At 45.4% G+C, this 18,568-nt stretch overlaps 1 protein-coding gene across 1 annotated transcript; it reads right to left on the bottom strand.

Annotated features, from left to right (window-relative positions):
• Positions 1-1,390: 1,390 nt before the first annotated feature.
• Positions 1,391-15,343, bottom strand: fam163b (family with sequence similarity 163 member B). The gene is made up of 3 exons (XM_028973579.1): positions 14,948-15,343; positions 5,186-5,301; positions 1,391-3,134 (listed from the first exon to the last, which is right to left on the bottom strand). Exons 2-3 carry the CDS (start codon positions 5,276-5,278, stop codon positions 2,727-2,729), a joined length of 501 nt encoding a protein of 166 aa, XP_028829412.1. The 5' UTR covers positions 5,279-5,301; positions 14,948-15,343; the 3' UTR covers positions 1,391-2,726.
• Positions 15,344-18,568: the final 3,225 nt, after the last annotated feature.

Here is an 18,568-nt window from a genome sequence, read left to right as displayed (position 1 = left end):
TGTCTGGCTGTGTTTTTGTGTCCTGTCTCTTTTAGGTTGATTTCGTGGGAGGAGTTGAAGCCTTCCAGCTCCACCTACCATCTGCCATTGGTCACCTGCACCTATATAAAGAGACTTCGGATGGTGCTTGGCAGGTCCCCAGTGTCTGCTAGGCCCTTCCTCTTTCGGGAGGTCCCCAGGGTCCACAGAGATCTGCAAGGAGCTCCGTTGGGGATCTCATTCGTGTTTCTTGTTGCTTTGTGTGATAGACCCTTTGTTGTTAGCTTGTGGTAGCCTGTTAGCTTTATGTGCCCTTTTTGTGAACTTGTGTGCGTGTTTGAGTTGTCCCCGCTGCACCGTCCCTTCCATTACGCTGTACTGATGTTGGTTAGCTGTTTTATTGGACCTGTTAGCTCACTGTTAATAAAAGCACTGTTTGTATGCCTTGTTTGGTCCTGTATGTATCAGTGGACGTCCTCCTCTCCACACCCTTAGACCCCCTAGACTTAGGAACATGACACATTATAAATTAAGAGAAGTGATTGTCGTTGTGAAGCACTGCAGTTGTGTCCTCTGTAGTTAACCATCGCCCTTGGTGAGCAGTGGGCAGCCATGAAAGGTGCTGGGGAGAAGGGTGTGGGGACGGTGCTTTGCTGGAGGTTACCTCAGTGGCACCTTGGTGGTTCAGAATGATCCAAGGCAACCACCATTAGAGACCATGGTTTTGGACCCACTGTTTTATTTCTAAAACTGCATTTTAAATTGTCTGTATGTGGCTTCAGGTGAGCTGTGAAGATTTGGGGGAGCATTAGTCTTAATACACATGTATGCCACCATTATTCTGTTACTAATAGAATTTGTTATAACAGAAAACAAGCTCAGATGAAGCTGTTGGTCATTGCGGTTAGTCAATTCTTACAGTGTTATTCTTAATAATTCATAATGCAATTAATTACATTACTTGTATATAGTAATACATATTTACACTATTACATTTTAAAGAGAGTAATATGTAATTGTAACCAATTACATTTCCAAAGAATTCTTCTCAACACTGTCTGTAGACAATGAGAACAGCGAACAGCAAGCACAGCACAGTATCTTAACTACATCCCCACATTCTCACTGTTCCAAACCACAGTGAAAGATGCCATAATGAAGGCTGTATAAAGTACTGGCTCTTCAGAAATCAGCTGGGAAGTCACCACGTTGAGCTGATCCTCACTCATAAGTCACAGATCAACAATCATTCTTTACAACATTCCTTAGTGCTCAGCCATACGAGAAAAAGTTATAGATCTGCAATTTGCATTTGTTGTCACGTGTAAGTGTCACATGGTTGATGCATTTCTGCATTTGTTCACTAATTTGAACTAATCTGGAAACATAATCAATGACGACATGTGCACAGTGAGAAGCACTTTTTAAATGTTTAATTTACAACACTGTGTTCATTATTCTAACACTTTACACCATAACAATGTCTGCATCACCTCAGAACTGGAACACAATATAAGAAAGCATCAAAACCTTAAAGTATACAATATACTGAGAAAAACAACAATGCTGTAAAGATGAACGTGAATATAATAATAATAATAATAATGTTCACTGTATATGTAAATAGTTGGTTTAGTTTTATTGAACTGAATGTGCTCTATATATTTCTGTTAAAACAACATTAAGTGTAGATGTATGCTGTGAATGTGCATGGTTACAGGTGTGCGTCTGTGTGTATAGGTGTAGGATAGGAGATAAATAAGGAAAATTAGTCAGGGCACACAGCACAGACACAATTGTGAAAACATTAGAGGTTGGTTGGAATCCCCCATAAAAATCCCCATTGTGTGAGGCCCTGGGAAAGAAAAATCAATTCCACTGTTCGACTGTGGACTGAGAAGCGGCCACAGATCTCGGTCTTGATTTCTAAAGAAGAGGTGCTGCCTCAGCACAGGTCAAAAGCTTGCATACAGTTGAGTCGGGCAAAATGGCACCCCTTCATTCTGGGAAATCTGGTGCAGCATAATCATGAACGACCATTTGAATAGCAAAACAAGTGTAATGGTGAGAAGTATTTAATAGTATTTAAATTTGACTGCACTCGAGGCGAATTGCCCTCCACATTTGTAATTTTTCCACATACTCTACAAAAGAAACGAATATTATTGCAAGGAGCCATGAAGTAGAGACAATTGGGGTAAAGAAGTTCTTGTAAAACTGTGTGAGTCCAAATTTGGTAATTTTGTTCAAACTCACTTGCCACTTAAGCCACGTGAACGATACAAAAACAATACAGACTTTTTTGTGGCTATGTACAAAAACTATGTCACTGTACCCCTAAATCGCGATCGGGCACTTCCACCAATGTGCTTGCTCCTGGGGAGGGCCCCATCTCACCGAACTCTCCAGAAGCCCTTTGTTGAGTCGCCTGACGGTTTAATTCGGGACCGAGCCCCAAGCGTGATTGCAGCTGCGTCCAGCCTGTCTGAACAGGGCAGAGTCTTGGTCATAAGGGTGACGGAGAGTTCAGCGGGGGCAGAGGGAGCCTCATTCTTTCCATTTGGATCGCCTCACTTCCCACTCCAGTCCAGCAGCGGCGCTCAGTAGGCCAGATGTCAGCGTGAATACAACCATCTGTGCTCCCCTGCACGGCCCTCACGCTGCCTCAGACATCGGCCCCCGGGCACTCAGCCCCTTTCAGGCCCCTTGCAAGTCATCTTGGTTGAGGTGGAGTTTAGGGGGCGTGTCTAGACGTCTGTGCTGATGCTGCAGCTGCGAGTGAACATCTCCCTCATGGTGATGGAGCGTGTGAGGTTGAGTTTAGGGTAGGCGGGGACCGGCAGCTCCATGGGGAGCTCCAGCGACTGCTGCTGGAAGCCCCGGTAGCTGAGCCGCTCGCCGCCGTTGCGGAGGCCCTCGGGTTGCTGCAGGTAGAACGGCACCTCGTAGTGGGTGCAGGAGGGGCAGAACGTTTGTGAGCGCGTCAGCTTGCGCGCCACCGGCGGCGTGTACAGGGCCGGCCCGTTGGGGGTGGTGGCCACCGCGGATGCCGTCAGGAGGTTGTGGTTAGAATGCACGGCTGGCAGTCGCGATGTGACGGCGAAGTCCGGCTCCTCCTCCTCCGACTCCGACTCTTCCTTCTTGCAGCAATAGTACTGAAGTTAGGAGAAAGCAGAGGAGAGAAATGGAAAATGAAGGTGTCAGGTAAGTGCTGGGATCAGCGACTGCTGTAGAGGAATGAACAATTAGACCCATCAATCCCACTAATGCCTCAGGACGTCCTGGCTGACCTTGCTGCACTGTCTGTACATTGCTGGTTATCACTGAATTAGTTCAGTCAGCAAACCTCCACGCTCCCACGCAAATCACACCAGCAGAAGAGCGTGCTTTTCAGTCGTGTAACCTGGGATGCATGAAACCTAACTGCTCAGCCTGGCTCATTAAAGCCTGCGAGTCTAAAGTTGTTTCCACTGGCAACCAAATTCCAACTAAATATACTTTCTTTTTTTCTTCTTTTTATTGTCGATTAGCACCGTTAGAAGATCCAGCTCCCATGGCAACCATTCAAAAGGAAGAAAATGCAAAAATATCTTCATATGTATTTATAGAAAATATTATGCTTTATTACTGGTATTTTCTCTCCCATATAGAATAGCATTTTCCTATCTGAATTGAAAATCCATGTAAATTTTCTAATTCACTAAATATTAGACTATTATTTTTTTCCACCCATTTGCTTTTCCCAGTGGTTTTGATGCAAGGCAAGAAGATGAAAAAAATCATTATGCAAATGAATAGAGACATCAACTAAAGCCATTTATCGTGCATTTTTTTTCTGGCTAGTTCCAGCACAGCACAGGCAGGTATCGGCAGTTCTACGAACTGTTGATGAATTGTTGACATTTTTTATATTTGATTTCAAATAATTTCCAATCCCTGCTTCTAATACACTGATACAAAGAACACTGCTCTGTCTACACGAAACACTGAAATGGCTACAGGCCTACTGACATAATCATGAACAAGGAGTCTCATTAGGACACCAAAATCCAATCAATTTAGTTCCATACATTATGTAATTACTGTCTCTTTGTCCCAGTGTCATAATTTCCATGCATGGGTTTTACAGGTCAGGAGATTCTATCATGAGCCAGTTGTCAGTGAGGGCTGGCATCACCAGCGGCGTGAGCTACAGACCCACACATTCGAATTGTTCAGTGTTACAGTAAATGCACGGGGAATCTGTCTCCTGAATCTGTCTGCGGTGCCTCGCATACAAGCAGGTCAAAGTAAAAAAGACAAGTTTCAGGACGGGACACGTGCCTCTGAATGAAAAGGATTACTTGGGTCTCAGTAGTAGAGGAGAGCTGTGTTGCTGTGAGCCGAGTGGAATCCGAGTGGAGAGCTGTTTAATCAAACGTCGACTTCATCACCAAGCAAAAGCACCAGCTTGCATATATTCCAGATACACACACACACACACAGTTCAGGCCAAATGTTTGGACACACCTTCTCATTCAATGTGTTTTCTTTATTTTCATGACCATTTATGAAGGCAACAAAACTATGAATGAACACATGTGGAGTTCTGTACTTAACAAAAAGTGGAGACCTGGCCTCCACAGTCACCGGACCTGAACCCAATCCAGATGGTTTGGGGTGAGCTGGACCAACAAGTGCTAAACACCTCTGGGAACTCCTTCAAGACTGTTGGAGAACCATTTCAGGTGACGACCTCTTGAAGTTCATTGAGAGAATGCCAAGAGTGTGTAAAGCAGTAACCAGAGCAAAGAAACTAGAATATAAAACATGTTTTCACTTATTTCACCTTTTTTTGTTAAGTACAGAACTCCACATGTGTTCATTCATAGTTCTGAAGCCTTCAGTGAGAATCTACCAACGTAAATGTTCATAAAAAGAAAGAAAACACGTTGAATGAGAAGTTGTCCACACTTTTGGCCTGGACTGTATGTGTGTGTGTCTCTCTCTCTCTCTCTCTACATATATATATATATATACACACACACACACACACACACACACACACACACAAACACACACCACATGCTTATTGACATCTAGAGGATGCAACAGGATGCTGAAACACCAACTCTCCAGGCCAGGGAGCTCGGAACCCAAATCCAGGCCCTGTTCTTGGTTCTCAGAGGACGTCAATAATCATTCGAGGTGAAGGAAGTTGGCTCACCTGCAGCCTACAGTAGCACAGCACTGCGATGATACATAGCAAGATAACAGTTGCTAAAATTCCGCCTGTGATGACCACTGTCCCGGCTGTCATTCGAAATCCTCTCCATCAACACCCTGCAGGGAGAGAGAGAGAGAGAGAGAGAGAGGGTGAAGCAGGAGATAAAAACTGAGATGTAACCCTGACTGTGAGCATTTCTCTTAGGTTGATGGCATCACAAGTCATTTCTCTCACAAAGCCGACGACCTGAAAACTATCAAAACTATTGAAATGGAGCCAGACATCAGGGTGATGTAATGAGGGGAAAACCACAAAAAAAAAAAAACCTGAGATGAGACTCTGATGGGGCACAGAGGTGAGAAGATGAACAGATACAAGAGATATTGAGTGAGTGTAGTGATGGCGGAGAGAGATAGGAAAGAGAACGAGAACGAGAGAGTAAACGCGAGGTCAGAAAGGTGGATGGCAGACCGGCAAAGTGATAGCGTCACAGACCAATAGAGAAACAATGGCCGAGAGGTTGGGCGTGAAAACAACCAATGGAAAACTGGACTATTTGATTAAGTGGTATTGAAAGGTCGTAGCCTTCGCCGTGATAGGGTTGACTGGGGCTGAGATTTCCATCGATGGCTTGCCGACCTTTGAACCCTGCTCAAAGTGAGTTCATCTGCAATATATTGAGCATTTGAACGTGGTACCTGCCCTCTTGAGCAACAACCTTTGACCCAGTGTGAAGGCTACCACAGGGGTGGTAGTAGCCTAGTGGGTAACACACTTGCTTATGAACCAGAAGACCCAGGTTCAAATCCCACTTACTACCATTGTGTCCCTGAGCACACAATGGTGTCCCTTAACCCTAAGTTGCTCCAGGGGGACTGTCCCTGTAACTACTGATTGTAAGTCGCTCTGGATAAACGTAAACGTATTCCAACAAATCGCAGCGAGCACAAATGTGCACCCTTCTCCTTGACGTCATTCAGACCCTCCACATCACTAACGCCGTATTTGAGGTGGTGATGGACCAGACCTCAACAGTGCCATCACTGACTGAGCCGTCATCTGTAGCATAGCTGGTGGAAGTGCGTTACGAACAACATTCTGGAGCTGCTGCCATGGAAGGACAGGGTTTTTAGTGTAGGCCAGATTCACATCATCAATTTAGCACTACAAACTTCTACCAAACTTCTACCTACAAACTTCTACAAAATGCTGCTACGTTGAAAAGGTCCAGAGGCAGATCTGAGGTGTCTATACCGATGATGTGATAAATACTGGTGTGAGGAGACGCCTGTCAGCCCAATGATGGGATCCCAGCAGTGGTGAAGGGTGGAGAGAGATTCTGATGTCGTCTAGACATCTTTCAGAAATTAACAAAAAAGATGGAACTATTTAATGTAAAATAGCATGAACGTTACCAGAATGACCAGAATGAAAAACAGGAATACAAATGAACTAAACACATGGTCCTGTGCAAAAGTACCCTTTTAAAAATGGTGTGATACATTAAAATAATATTTATGGCTATGATATTTGTGTCATGGTTCGGTGGTTAGATGCCACCCCCCCCACACACACACACACACACACTTTCACGGCAAAGGCCCTTTACCCCTCAGCTGGGTACATCCGTCTGGCCCAATAAAACCAGCTGTCCGCTACTGACATGTACCTAACCGAATCAAATCAGACAAATCTAATCCAATCCCGTCCGGCGCCACGAATGCAATCAGCCCATCTGCGCTCGGGAAAAAGGCAACAGAGCTGCAACGAACTTCCCGAGAGTAAAAATCATATACAAGGGGAGATATTAATGTGCCATCGCAGAAATAGACTGCGGGGAGACGTGCCTCTGGGGAAGTGGGAATCGCGGACGGGTGACGGTGATGCTAAGAGCTCCTTTTCCCACTGTGGCCCCTGACACAGAACATGGCATAATGTGGGAAAAGGCACCTCTGATTTCTACACAGAGGGCTGTCAAAGATGTCCATTCCAACCACGCAGTTCCAGACACACACGTGTGCACGTACACACAAAATGTAATGAACCAAACCAGGACGTCCATTACCACATCTTAGGCAGACGAGATGGCCCTTAATCCCATCCCCTGGAGATGCCGTAATTAGATAGCTGTGTGAAGAACGTTGCATGACACTGATGCATTATGCATGGGAAAAACGCAGGGCCATGTTCAAACATGGTTGTTCTACAGGATGTAGATGCCTCGTCGTACCACAATTTGGGTCCCATTCTGACAGTAAATCCTACCGCTGCATAGCAGGCTCACAGGAACCCTGGGAGAACATGGCACTAACCACAAACCAGGTTCCAGTGTCAGACTTCAATAAGGGCAATCGGCTCGGACAGCTTACACTAACGCGACCACAGTCGACCGCCAAGATCCTGACAGATATGCTCTGTGGAGCCTGACAGCAAAGGAGACAGAAGTGCATTAGGGATATCATGCCCCATGAGTCAGTCTGAGCGAGCTCTGTCCCCTGACCCCTGACCCCCCGGTATATTGTACAATAGATAATGATACATCAGACTGCTGAAGAGCGGGGTAACCAGACACACACACACACACACACACACACCCTTCCAAGTAGAATGCTTGGGCACACTGCATAGCATCGTTCCTTTAAATGGCATGGTTGGCAATCCATTCTGTCCCCAAATCATTAGATGGGTACAAGACAGCGTTAGAGCAGGAGCCGCAGAAACACACACTGCTCGCTGCGGCAGGCCACAGTGGCACTTTATCTGACACGACCCTCTAGACGAGGCTGAGTGAATTTGCCTATAATGTGCAGTGACACACAACGGTGCTCTCAAGGGTTTTAAACACACTTCTGTTCCTCATAAAAACTTGAGAATTATCTGTAAATACATCATATTCACAGATATATATGTAATTTATTAAAATCTAACATATAAAACATGCACAGGGTGGTAGTGGCCTCGTGGGTAACACACTCGCCTATGAACCTGAAGACCCAGGTTCAAACCCCACTTACTACCATCATGTCCCCGAGCAAGACACTTAACCCTGAGTTTCCTCAAGGAGGAACTATCCCTGTAACTACTGATTGTAAGTCGCTCTGGATAAGGGCCTCTGGTAAACGCTGTAAATGTAAAACATATGTACACACACACAATACACCTTAAAAATACAAGGTTTCTTCAATAAGATTATCGGCTAATTTATTAAATGAATCTGTACAATTGTACAGATATGTACTATATGTAATTTTATCTTATCACTGAATGCAATGAATAATGCTGTTTAACCGCAATAACAGAGCAAGTGCCTGTGATTCTTTTTCAGCAGTCAGGTCTAGGATTACGGCAAACATATTATGTCAGAGTAATCATGATGATGATAATTATTATTATCAAATTCAAATTTTGTTTGTCACAGTATGATATGCAGTGAAATGCTTGTATTATTATGTTGAAAAGTAGAATTTAGTAGAGGTATAAATCTGTACTTCACAACAAATGAGTGTTATTCCCAGTCTGTAGTGAACAGCTCAATAAATCATTAAATCTAAAATTTCACAGCAATTTCATGCAATTTGATGCAGCGATACAAAATTACTCCATGCTTATTAATTAAACCAAGAGAACTTTATTTGTAGCCATATGTGAATGTGTTTGGCTCTAAATGATTATAGATAAGTTGAGAGGGAGCAGTGCACCTTGGGATATTAACACTGTTGTGTATTATTATACCAAAATTTCGAATGAAAAAACCTTACAGAGAATTCTTAGATTGAGTTTTTAAGCTCACTCGTCACTCATGAAGCAGTGCTATGGGACGGTGTGACAGCAAACACTGTAATAGGTCAGAATGATTACTGTAAAGGAGCATCTGTGTAATATTATTGTGATCCTGTCTCTCCCAGGATTCTTCTCTGCTCAGTATAACAGATCAGGGATAACAATGGATTCGGTCATTTTGATATTACAAAGTCAATGCAGTTTATTTGCAGCGTTTAGACTTCAGCATTATAATATATACCACTGACAATGACTTTAAAGGGGAACATGTCATCAATAGGATAAAATAAATGATTGCAAATTCTGTCATAATTAAAGCAGTTAAAGCAATAATTAAATATGAAGTATTTTTAGGCTGTTTGACATTACATATCGACGATATGAACTACTACTACATCCATTTTTTATATATTGCCCAGGCTAGTGGGTCACATAGAAAAAAAGTGTGACAGCTTCCTCTTTAAATTATCTCTAAAGTCCTCAGACGCCTTAAATAAAAACACTGAGATGTTTCAAAGTGCTGACACAGGCCTTAAAGTCATTTATCAGATTTATCACCTAGTTGACCTTCAGACAGGGTACATGCACAGCCACAGGCTGCTACATACAGAGCAATAAAGCAGATGACTTTTATTAAATGGCTGAAATGATTAAATGGGAGAATTTCTGCTGGGCATGCTCATGGTGAACCGGGGGCAGTTCTGCACCAATAACCCAGTAAAGTCATAATGGCATCTTTAATTAATGATACACCAATGATTCAAACTCAGTTCAGTCCAAAGTGGATTTTAGTGAACCTCTGTGTGGATTGAGGCACAGTCAGAAGTCACGTTAAACAGCCATGGTACAACCTGACCTCTGATGTTACCAAGCGACAGGGCAGCACAAACGCTATTATCAAGAAAAACGCATTCCCTTTCATATCCGAATATATTTACACTGCGCTCCTCCAGGGCCAGATTGTGCACGCTAGCTTTATAGTCCATAAGAGACCACAAGGAAATAATCTTAACCAGAGTATTAACATGTCCATCACACGCTTCCACCAACCATAATACTCCCCTCGCTCAGCACACGAACTCTTAAACCACAGGCACCTCAAACGCCTTACACACTTGCTCTAGACGTAAGTGCAAGACATGCTGATGAACAAAACAGAGATGCAATTGTCCCTCTTAAGTGCCCTACCGAGCTCACAGCTCCTTGCTATTCATGGCTGAATACAGTGTACCCATGGCAACCCAGTGCATAAAGTTCCAGAACTTCTATCTATCTATCTATCTATCTATCTATCTATCTATCTATCTATCTATCTATCTATCTATCTATCTATCTATCTATCTATCTATCTATCTATCTATCTATCTATCTATCTATCTATCTATCTGTCTATCTATCTATCTATCTATCTATCTATCTATCTATCTATCTATCTATCGTAATTGCGATTTTCTGGCACAATATAAGATATTTCCTCTCCCTCTTGTGTTATTTTGGTGTGACGATGTCTAGTCTGGGTAGAGTTCATATTCTAACTTGCACCGACACTTACTCACACCGCTAATGTCCAGAACTGACATGAGTCCTGCATGAGCAGGTTGAAGGCGGTGAGGAACCCCTGAGTGCGCTTTTACCCTGCAGGCATCCTGCAGGCATAAGACTCACTGACAGGAGCAGTTTTGTTTTTGCCACCATAAAAAAGTGGGGTGGTGTTGACGGGCAAAGTGTGGTGCCTGAGAGTGGCGGGAGGTTTACTGAGATCTTCTTGGAGGTTTAAGGACACTTAGAGTGCAGTCTAACCATCAGATGCTTACCTTTCAACATCTTGGAAATGAAGGAAATTCCGAGAGCACTTCAACATATTAGATCTTGTGTTGGGGGCTATAAAATGGTGGAAATAACACTTATAAAAGGTGAGGTTTGGCAGCCAAGGATAAAAAGACTCCTGGAAATGTAAACACTGAACTGAAAAGACTAAATCTTATCCAGCCCAGTCATCCATCTAAATTACAATGACAAGTTTGCTCATGTGTCTCTAGTTTCTCTCAGAGTTTAAATGTTCTGTTGTTTTAAAGCAAAATTGTCACTGAAAAAAGTCATTGTGATACACAAAATGTGTCCTCTACATGGTTAGTGGCCCATTGGGTAACACACTCGCCTATGAACCAGAAGACCCAGGTTCAAATCCCACTTACTACCATTGTGTCCCTGAGCAAGACAATTAACCCTGAGTGTCTCCCCCCTACTGACTGTAAGTCGCTCTGGATAAATGCCGCAAATGTAAGTGTACATTCAACCCATCACCCTCAGTGAGCAGTGGGCAGCCATGAAAGGAGAGTGTGTGGAGACAGTACCTGGATCAAGGGGACCTCAGTGGCATCTTGCCTGATAGGCCACAACTGCCTCATTTATAAAATAATATATGATATGAACAGTTATTGTATATTCATTTAATTCTAAACACATTATATGCATGAATAATTTATTTTGCACTGGTTCAGTTAGGGTTTGCATCCTTATCTGCTCCAAATGTTCAGAAAGGTGACCCAGCTCAGGATTCAGAAACTGAAAAGAAAGTGAAGTGATTGTCACATGTGATACACAGCAGCACAGCACACGGTGCACACTGTGAAATTTATCCTCTGCATTTAACCATCACCCTGAGTGAGCAGTGGGCAGCCATGACAGGCGCCCGGGGAGCAGTGTGTGGGGACGGTGCTTTGCTCAGTGGCACCTCAGTGGCACCTTGGCGGATCGGGATTCGAACCGGCAACCTTCTGATTACGGGGCTGCTTCCTTAACCGCTAGGCCACCACTGCCCTTATATTCAGTGGTTATGGATAGTGAATAAGAGTTTGAATGAGCTTTTTGAAAATCCTGTTGATTACTCATTTTCCTATTAGCCCTTGTCAGAGGCCTGACAAAAGATATGAAGTCAAATTCATCTGAGCAAACACCACTGCTCATCTCAACCTGGCTATAATAAAACAAAAGATATTATTTCTTCCTGCAAAGTTGGAGATAAATTCCATTTGATTTGAATCCAGCTTTGGTATCTATTTAAGAAATAAAGTTGATTCATCGACGTAGTTGACGGTTTCGTTTGTAATTTGGAAATTACACAAGAGGGCGCTATAAAACCTATTGGCCTTGCATAGGAAAATACCTTAATCACCTGACAAAGTGTTCCAAGTTAGTCCAGCCCCATCTAGTGGTGCTTCCTTAAAAGACTCATAAACCGTCTACAAAAACCGTCGCGAATAATAGCCTGGAAGCACAATTCATTTTTATTGTGACAATTTTATCAAATGAAAGGCATTTTAAGAACAATTCATTCCCTGAGATTTGTTTGCATCTGCGGTAACTTCTGATTATTAATGTAAATGACTTAAGAGTCTTAATACAAATAGAAAAGTCGAGAGCCATGAAAGGAGGGATGATGGGTGATGGGTGGAATACGACTCCGTCACTTTAAAGAGGACTTACAGCTTCACACACAATTTACTGGGTTTCCTACACTGGCCATCAATGTGACATCGACACCGCGCCCAGGACACCGTACCGTGTCTGTCGCAGTGAAATGGCACGTCATCGCCATGGAAACAGCAAACAGGTGTACCCCATCATCCAGGTGGCGAGCCGCTCTCCCCTCCCACCCCGTGCCACGAGGCCGCGAATCATCCCTACAGCGAGCGGCGCGGCCGAGACAGACGTGGGACACCTAAATACAGGTCCTCTGGGAATAAAGACCCGGGCCCGATCACATACAGTATGTCTCAATGGGCTTTGACAGGCCCTATAGTTGATACCCCAACACACTTGACCCTTCTGCACACAAAAAAAACTCTAGGAGAGAGAAAAAAAAGAAAGGAAGAAACGTTGGGAAGGAGTGATACAGAGAGGGACCCCCTTCCAGGGTAGAGTGAGCCTGCAAATGGTGTCAGTGCAGGGCTGGATATGATATAATGATAAGTCCTACAGTTGTAGGGTTGGAGAAGTCCAGGATGTATTCAGTGTCATGGTCTAGATTACGTGTCCATAATGATATTACTGGTCCATTTGAAGATCCCTATAGCTGTAGTTGTAATGGTGGTGGTGGCTGTGGTGACCCTCTGGTTCGTTTCATGTTTTGTCCTTGTTAAGCAGTTGTCAGGAAATTTCAGCCGCGTCTCCGGGCTCAACGCACGTTCATTCTAGAACTATCTGTACATATATAAACGGGCTGCGTGCTGCGGGGTCATGCGAGGCTGGGGGGGTCCGCATGGCAACCGCGTCCGGTCCACGGGAATGTGAGAGCAGGGGGAGGGGATGCTGGGCGGGGCAGGGATGGGGGATGTTATGCGGGTGACTGGAGCAGCAATGGCGGCTGGACGCTGTGCGCGTGGGGAAGAGAGCGGGGGAGGACTGATGACGCTCTGGGGACGAGGAGTCACGCCTGAACCTTGTGGAGACCTTAAACACACACACACACACGCACACACACACACACTCAGTGGTGACGTTTAATCGCTTCCCGGCTATGATCTTCACGCCATGATTTGCAGCGCGTCTACAAGTGAGACTCCCAGCACTTGCATGATATTATCCCGCCTCCTCGCCACCGCGGCTCTTCGGCCATAAACAGACGCGATTGGCGGCTAAATCACGCCGACTGGCCACCCCTGTCACACAGCCTGTCACATGATATCTCACTCCACGGGGAGGGGGGGGGGGGAGTCTTACACACCGCTGTCCGTTCAGACCACGGCACTGCCACCGGGAACGGGGCGGTCCCCCTCGCCGTAATAGCTGCGTGTCAGGGGTGAACGCATATTAATATTACAGTTATAACCAGCCCGACGCTTCTCTCGCACCGAAGACAGATTCGCTTTCACAGGTTGGACAGAAGAGCAGTGCAGCGCTGGAGACGCGCCTTGGCCCCGGCGCAACGCCTGTAAGGGACGCGGGTCCGAGCTGAAAATACCCGATCATGTGCTTAACCCGCATGTTATTTATTCTTAAATTGGAAAAAGATTCGCCGCACGGGGGGGCGTCTACAAACTGCTGCACGGTGTGCAACACGTTTACGGAGAAGGAAAAGCCATAAGGCTGTGCATGGTGATATGCTGAAAACTGTAACTCATTTGCACACCTTCACCCTACCAGTTACACATATTTTATGTTAAAGACGTAAAAGTGTAATATTTGGTTATGTTTGCAATATTTGCATATTGGTTCACTGTTTACTTGCAACATTTGCAATACTGTGGTCTGTAGCAGTTGCAGAAAGCATTTCACTGCACATCATACCGTGTATGACTGTGTATGTGACAAATAAAATTTGAATTTGAATTTGAAATTTCGGTTTCGGTCATTTTTCTACCATATAATGCAAATGAATCCATTCTTTTATTCGTCCATCAATAGTTTTTTTTTTTTTTTAGAACGGAACGGATCGGAATGAATCCGATGCGCGGTGCGGACTGCGGGCATGATCTCCACAGGGGGCCCGCCAGGTTGGCCCGGGGCCCCCAAACGAGTCCGAAACGAGTCCGGGGTCAGAGTGCGCGGTGACGTCACGCAGCGACGCGAAGCGCTTCTGACAAGACGTCTCACTCGCCCGAGTGGGTCGTCACTCCCGCCACACCGGCCCCCCCTGAGGGCGCGCGATCGCACGCGCGCACGCACGCACGCGCGCGCGCTCGCTCGCTCGCGTGTCCACGGACGCGCACCTTGCGCGCGTTTTCAGCACCGCGGACAGCGCGGAGAACCGCGGCCAAACCGCGGAATTAAAAGTTCGGATCACGCTCGAACCTCGCGGTCACTGGGCTACTTTTCGATGGCAAATTCAGCTTTCTTTTTTTTCTTGTTGTTTGTTAAATGTACGTGTATTAAATTTGGAACGAAGCAAAAACAAAACACATTTTTAAAAGAAACGCATCCGAATCATTCGAACCCCCTTTACATGCATTCGACGTCGAACATGTGGAGTTGCGCTCGTACCTCAGCAGACTTTAGAAATGGCGCAGGGTCGGGACGCCTTCCTCAGCCTCCCCCAGACCCTCCAACACTGGGCGGATGGAGGTCTTTGAACGACTTTCCTCGCCGGATCGCGTTTAGGACCGCGCCGCTGCGCGCATGGTGGGTTAGAAGAGTTGGGGATCCGCGAACCCCTGCGGTCCCCCGGAACCCGCGTTCTTCGCCTCCCCCGGAGCTCCCGGCTGTGTCGTGAATCCCGCCCCCCCGGAACGGCTCCGGGTCCTCGGTGGAGGCGGAGCGGGGACGGGAGGACGGCGGGCGGCTGCTGCTGCTGCTCGGGTCCGCGTCTGATGCGCGCTCACGCCGCTCCGGTCCTGATCGAGCCACGCGGGGCGGCGGTGACGCGCCAAGACGCGGGAGCGCGCACAAGTTGGGCTTCTTTTGGCGCGGACGCGCTTTCGTCGACTTGATCATCTGGTTCCTTCATTTTGCGCATTGTTGATGATAAAAAGTGAAGCTTTTGAGCTGTTCTGTCACGTACAACGTCACCTTGCGATTAAAACTATCTTTTTTTTATTTGCCCTCACAATTAAAAGTGAAATTTTCCCACGTCGGGGGTCCCCCTACCATCATTTTACATTTACAGCATTTATCAGACGCTCTTATCCAGAGCGACAGGGAGTTTCAGGGACAGCCCCCCCCTGGAGACACTCAGGGTTAAGTGTCTTGCTCAGGGACACGATGGCAGGAAGTGGGATTTGAACCTGTGACTCTGTAGTCTTCTTACCACCAAGAAAGCAATCGACCTGGCAATCAGCTGCAATGTGAAAAAAGTGTACATCGAATTCCAGAGAAAATGAAAGGACCCTGTTGCATTATGGGAAGGGGCGGTAGCGTACGCACCCTGCACACCACATTTATACAAACTCTGTCAAACTCTGTGCCATCAGCAGGTCACAACTTACGTGCGTTCGATGGCAATCACGTTTGTGCTCAGATGATCTTCTGAATTAGAGTTTTGGGGGAACGCTGCATCTGAACAAGGGTTCAGGGGGTGCAATCCAGACACACACACACACACCAGTCCGAACTTCATCTTGTAGAACCCATCTAGTAATCTAATAAGCGAATTAACAGTAGCGGTCATTCCCAGGCCTGGACATCCTTTGTGCTCCAGGATCGTGACCTTTTGACCTTGATTCGGATCACCAAGTTGCATCCTCACTGACTAGCCTAGTTGCGTTGAGTTCATTTTTTCTAGAACATCCGTCTGTTTTAAACTTTTTCAGTCTGTGTAGCCGTCTGAGGAACTTCGCATTGTGTTCAAAAAGTGTGTTGGTCATAGTCTGTTGTGCCGAGCTGTAATGTTTATGATGCTGCAGATCCAGATTAGTAGGGCGGAGAATTCCGGTGTAGTTGAAGCGCTTCCTGTACGTCCATGTCCTTCCATCAGCGTTTACACTAAGCTGCACTTTTGAGTACTAAAGAACTGTGAGAGATGTGGAGAGACGCTGGGTGCCTCTCAGAAGTCAAGGATCCTTCACTGGCTGGAGAGATCACAGCCTTCAAGTGTGGTCTTTGAGAGGATGGCGAGACTTATGATCTTATCATCTGAAGGACACAGAAAGAAGCACTGATTTAACAGGATTGTGGCTATTTTTTTGAACAGTGAGAAAATACACAAATTCTCTGAACAGGACGGGCTCCTTGATTGGATCTGATGGGTCCTTGATACTGGAAAAGTGATGGCTATGTAGCCTCCTTGAAATGCATAATATTATTGGTGGTGGCCTAGCGGTTAAGGAAGCGGCCTTGTAATCAGAAGGTTGCCGGTTCGAATCCCGATCTGCCAAGGTACCACTGAGGTGCCACTGAGCAAAGCACCGTCCCCACACACTGCTCCCCGGGCGCCTGTCATGGCCGCCCACTGCTCACTCAGGGTGATGGGTTAAATGCAGAGGACAAATTTCACTGTGTGCACTGTGTGCTTTGCTGCTGTGTATCACGTGTGACAATCACTTCACTTTCACTTAAGTATATTTTCTTTGTTCAAACAATTTCAGAATTGTTTGGAATTCGTTTTTAAGATGAAAAATTCACAACTAATGAATGGTATCAACAAAACCATCAAGTACAGTCAGCACAGCCACAAACAGCCACATTAGGGGGCAGTGGGGGCCTACCGGTTGAGGAAGCGGCCCCGTAATCAGAAGGTTGCGGGTTCAAATCCCGATCCGCCAAGGTGCCATGACAGTGGCACCTTGGTGGATCGGGATTTGAACCCGCAACCTTCTGATTACGGGGCCTAATAAAATAATCTGTAGGTGTGGGATTTTTTTATGGTAGAGCGGCGGCAAGGCGACGGACCGTTCACTCACCAGTGTGAAATTACAGTGCGGACAGGCACGCCCATTCATTCAGCCCATCTATAGATGGTTTTTATTATCAAACTGGAACAGAGTTCTGTATCTGTCACAATGCAAACGCATTGTGAGTGGACACTTTTCTAGAAGATGCTCCAGAAAATTCTGGTTGAATCGTTCTACTGAAGCCATTTCAGGCAGGTTTGGTTAGGAAAATGGTGCAGGAAACACACCAAAATGATGCAAAAATGTTCATAATCATGTAAATTTGACCTCTGAGATACTTTACTTTACTTTACTTTACTTTACTTTATTTGGCAGACGCTTTTATCCAAAGCGACTTACAATGGGAAGACACCAGCAATTCTCGTTCGATTTCTATAGAATATCAAGTATACAAACTAAGAGCCCTGATAAGGCTTAGACTTGTCATTGAAGAGCATGCTCGGAGAGTGTTGGGTGCTAGACTAAGAAAAATTATAATGTATTTATACATTTTGTATTTGTTTGTTCAATGTGTATGCATGTGTATGTGAGATTCAGATACTGAATCTCAAACTCCACTTTCACAACAGACACATGTTGTCAGCTCTTGCAGCTTGACGTCATTCTTCGGATGTTCTCAGACCATCTAGAGGAACGGCAATGATGCAACAGGAGGACAGACTTGCTACATATGTTCATCCTGCAGGTTCTCCACTGCTTGTTCCATTGAAACCAATAAGCCAGATGAAAGCACAAGAGGATGAAGTAGGAAGAACCCTGAGAGGTGAGGCTGACAACCCCCTGCCCGTCCAACATGGAGACATGGAAGGGTTTTTAAGAAGAGACCGAGGAACCACCGCGAGAAGGTGTCTTGGATGACTAAGACGCTGTAGATGTCAGACCCCAGTTGTGGGGTTGTGGTTTCTGCGGCTGCCTTCTCTGCTCTGCTTGCCCTGTCAGTGACAGAATGGCTGATAGGATGTCAGAAGAGGGGTCAGCTGGGTGAGGACCGGGTCATACCCTGGAGGAGAATCTTTCAACGTCCCCTGTGGCCAGAAACAGAGAGCAACCAGCAGAGCGCAGGAAGAAAACCTACACAGTTCATTTTTTCACTTTTCGTGGTGTTACGAGCCAGTCTAGGGGTTCCGGCCCATAACGAAGGAAATGACAAAAACGAAAATCTAATAAGACGAAACGGAGAAATATAAATAATATTTTATTAACAACTAAGTATATACTGTAAATAAAGAAGAAATACGAAACAAATTACAACAAATAAACACAAAGAAAGCGGTAA

Source organism: Denticeps clupeoides, chromosome 3 (assembly GCF_900700375.1).
Source record: "Denticeps clupeoides chromosome 3, fDenClu1.1, whole genome shotgun sequence".
NCBI classification, from domain to species: Eukaryota; Metazoa; Chordata; class Actinopteri; order Clupeiformes; family Denticipitidae; genus Denticeps; species Denticeps clupeoides.
This window is presented reverse-complemented; position numbering and strand designations above follow the sequence as displayed.

What these genes read in the sequence shown, in the direction of transcription:
- fam163b (XM_028973579.1), bottom strand. Translation starts at nt 5,278, where the DNA reads ATGACAGCCGGGACAGTGGTCATCACAGGCGGAATTTTAGCAACTGTT. An exon ending in TGTGCTACTGTAGGCTGCAG is followed by an intron (nt 3,135 to 5,185) that starts GTGAGCCAACTT and finishes TCCTAACTTCAG; the next exon opens with TACTATTGCTGCAAGAAGGA.